The 3448-nt window shown below is 53.2% G+C and overlaps 1 protein-coding gene across 1 annotated transcript in view; it reads left to right on the top strand.

The window, feature by feature from the left end:
- Positions 1 to 3448, top strand: part of prpf31 (PRP31 pre-mRNA processing factor 31 homolog (yeast)) — a 20725-nt gene that overhangs the window by 16094 nt on the left and 1183 nt on the right. Inside the window, exons 11-12 of the mRNA XM_048621097.1 lie at positions 2773 to 2845; positions 3212 to 3340. Of these exons, the coding sequence (XP_048477054.1) occupies positions 2773 to 2845; positions 3212 to 3340 (202 nt within the window). The remainder of the gene's footprint in view (positions 1 to 2772; positions 2846 to 3211; positions 3341 to 3448) is intronic.

The following is a 3448-nucleotide window of genomic DNA, read 5'->3' as shown; positions in this document are numbered from 1 at the left end:
GTGGGTCACTCTGGGGGGTAGTGTGTACCCTGGGGTCACTGAGAGCGTAATTGCTTTTTTGGGTTAATGGGTGTCACAGAGATATACAGCAGGGAAACAGACCCTTTGGCCCGACTCGTCCATGCCGACCCATATATCCTAAATTAATCCAGTCCCATTTGGCCCAAATCCCTCGAAACCCTTCCTATCCATGTCCCCATCCAGATGTCTTTTAAATGTTGTAACTGTACCAGCACCCCACCCAGTTCCTCTGGCAGCTCATTCCATACACGCACCACCCTCTGTGTGAAAAAATTACCCCCTCAAGTCCCTTTTAAATCTTACCCCTCTCACCTTCAACCTATGCCCCTCTAGTTTTGGACTCCCCTACTCCTGGGGGAAAGGCCTTTACTGTTCAGCCTATCCATGCCCCTTATAAACCTCTATAAGGTCACCCCTCAGTGTCTGACGCTCCAGGGGAAATAGCCCCAGCCTGCTCAGCCTCTCCCTGTAGCTCAAACCCTCCAACCTGGCAACGTCCTTGTAAATCCTTTCTGAATCCTTTCAAGCTTCACAACTTCCTTCCTATAGCAGGGAGACCAGGATTGAACGCAGTATTCCAAAAGCGGCCCTAACCAATGTCCTGTACAGCTGCAACATGATCCTCCCGACTCCTGTACTCAATGCACTGACCAATAAAAGCAAGCGTACCAAACACCACCTTCTCCGCCCTGTCTACCTGTGACTCCACTTTCAAGGAACTATGTACCTGCACTCTGAGTTCTCTCTGTTCAGCAATACTCTCCCCAGGACCTTACTATTAAGGTGTATAAGTCCTGCCTGATTCCAAAATGCAGCACTTCACATTTATCTAAATTAAACTCCATCTGCCCCTCCTCGGCCCATCTGATTGAGGTCCCGTTGTACTCTGAGGGAACCCCCTTCCCTGTCCACTCCAGCTCTGATTTTGGTGTCATCTGAAAACTTACGAACCATACCTCTTACGTTCACATCCAAACCGTTTCTATAAATGGCAAAATGCAGTGGACCCAGCGCCGATGCTTGTGGCACACCGCTGATCACAGGCCTCCAGTCTGAAAAGCAACCCTCCACCACCCACCCTCTGTCTCCTACCTTCAAGCCAGTTCTGTATCCAAATGGCTAGCTCTCCCTGGATTGCACGTGATCGAACCTCGCTAACCAGTCAACCATGGGGAACTTTGTTGAACCTCTTACTGAAGTCCATACAGATCACATCCACTGCTCTATCCTCATCAAACCTCTTTGCTAATTCTTCAAAAAAACTCCATCACATTAGTGAGACACCATTCCCTAAGCACAGAGCCATGTTGACTATCCCTAATCAGTCCTTGCCTTTCCAAATAGAAGAAAATCCTGTCCCTCAGGGTTCCCTCCAACAACTTGCCCGCCATCGATGTCAGGCTCACCGGTCTACAGTTCCCTGGCTTTTCCTTACCACCTTTCTTAAATAGTGGCACCACGTTAGCCAACCTGCAGTCTTCCGGTACCTCGCCTGTGGCTATTGATGGCACAAATATCTTAGCGAGGGGGCCCAGCAATCTCTTCCCTGGCTTCCCACAGAGTTCTAGGGTACACCTGATCAGGGATTTATCCAGCCTTTATGCGTTTTAGGACATCCAGCACCACCCCCTCTGTAACATGGACATTTTTCAAGGTGTTGCTGTTTATTTCCCCATGTTCTCTTATATTCCGTATCCTTCTCCACAGTAAACGCTGATGCAAAATTTAGTGTCTCCCCCGTCCCTATCTCCTGCGGTTCCATACGTGGGCAGTTTTGCCGATCCTCAAGGGGCTCCTGTTCTCTCCCAAGTTACCCTTTTGCCCTTGTGTTGCGGAGGCTCGGAGACCGCTTTGCGGAGCACCTGCGCTCGGTTCGCGACAAACGACGACACCTCCCCAGTCGTGAACCATTTCAGCTCTCTCCCTCTCCCTGTCCCTGGACGACGTGTCCATCCTGGGCCTCCTCCTGTGTCACAACGACGCCGCCCGGGAAACTGGAGGAGCAGCACCTCATGTTCCGCCTTGGGACCCTACAACCCGATGGTCTCGATGCACACTTTACTAGTTGCAAATTCTCCCCACCCTCTCGTCCCCCCCTCCTTGCCCAGACACAACCTGCCTGTCTTCTCTCCCACCTGTCCGCCCCACTGACCAATCCCCCTCCCTGCACTCACCTATCACCATCCCATCTACCTTCCCCAGCCCCCTCCCCTCTCTATTTATTTCCCAGGTCCCTTCCCCCCCCCTCCCCCCTTTCTGAAGAAGAGTCCTGACCCGAAACATCAGCTTTCCTGCTCCTCTGATGCCGCCTGGCCTGCTGTGTTCCTCCAGCTCCCACACGCTGTGTTGTCTCTGTATTCTCCTTCACCCTGTTTGCCAAAGCTATCCCATGCTCGACCCCCTCCCTTTTTTTGCTTAGCTGATTACCCTCCTGAGTATACTGCTACTGCCTTGATACTCCTGTAGGGATTCACTTGATCCCTGCAGTCAATGCCTGATGTGCGTTCCCACCTTTTTTTTTCCTGACCAAAGCCTCGATTCCTCCAGGCATTCCCTTCGTTCTCCAGCCTTGCGGGAACGTGGTGTCTCCAGATTCCCATTATCTCATTTTCGAAGGCTTCCCACTTTCGAGCCGTCCCTTCCCTCTGTCTACCTGCGAACATCCATTACCCCCCTCCTCCCCCCAACCTCGCCAGTCAACTATGTCACTCCTAATGCAACCTGGGGGTCGCTCTGCTCCTGTTCCGTCAGGTATCGCAAGATGAAGGAGAGACTGGGCCTGACAGAGATCCGAAAACAGGCCAACCGCATGTGCTTTGGAGAGGTGAGGATGGGTCTGTGGGGGGAGGGGGTGGGGGTGATGTGGAGGTGGTGAGGGGCGCGGGGGAGGAGGGGGAGGGGGACAAGGTGTAAATGTGTGTACGAAATGGTTCGACCGTCGCTCCTATCAACTCTACAGTCAGCTGAAAGTGTTCTTCATCCTGACAGTGAGAGAGTAATAGCCCCCGCATGGGGACAGTGACGTTTTGGGGTCATGGGGTTGTCTTGTGGCCTGGATGGGGGTGACGTCCTGCTGTTGGGGACGGAGGTGGGGGTGGGTTGATGGGTGGGAGGTGTTGGGGGTGTGTGGGGTCGGTTGCGAAGGCAGAGGGCCTACTGCTCGAACACGTTCCTCTCTTCCCTAATGCAGATCGAAGAGGATGCCTATCAGGAAGATCTGGGCTTCAGCCTGGGGACGCTGGGCAAATCGGGCAGTGGTAGAGTGAGGGCGGCACAAGCCAACGAAGTGACCAAGGCCAGAATCTCCAAATCACTGCAGGTTAGACCGCTGTTCGTCCCCTCACTCACAGGCCTCATCGGTGTGGATGTATGGTACTCTACAAATCCCCTCCCTCCCTATCTCCGTCACCTCCTCCAGCCCCCTACA

The sequence above is a fragment of the Rhincodon typus genome, unplaced genomic scaffold (assembly GCF_021869965.1).
Source record: "Rhincodon typus isolate 14 unplaced genomic scaffold, sRhiTyp1.1 hic_rhity00000051, whole genome shotgun sequence".
Lineage (NCBI taxonomy): Eukaryota > Metazoa > Chordata > Chondrichthyes > Orectolobiformes > Rhincodontidae > Rhincodon > Rhincodon typus.
This window is presented reverse-complemented; position numbering and strand designations above follow the sequence as displayed.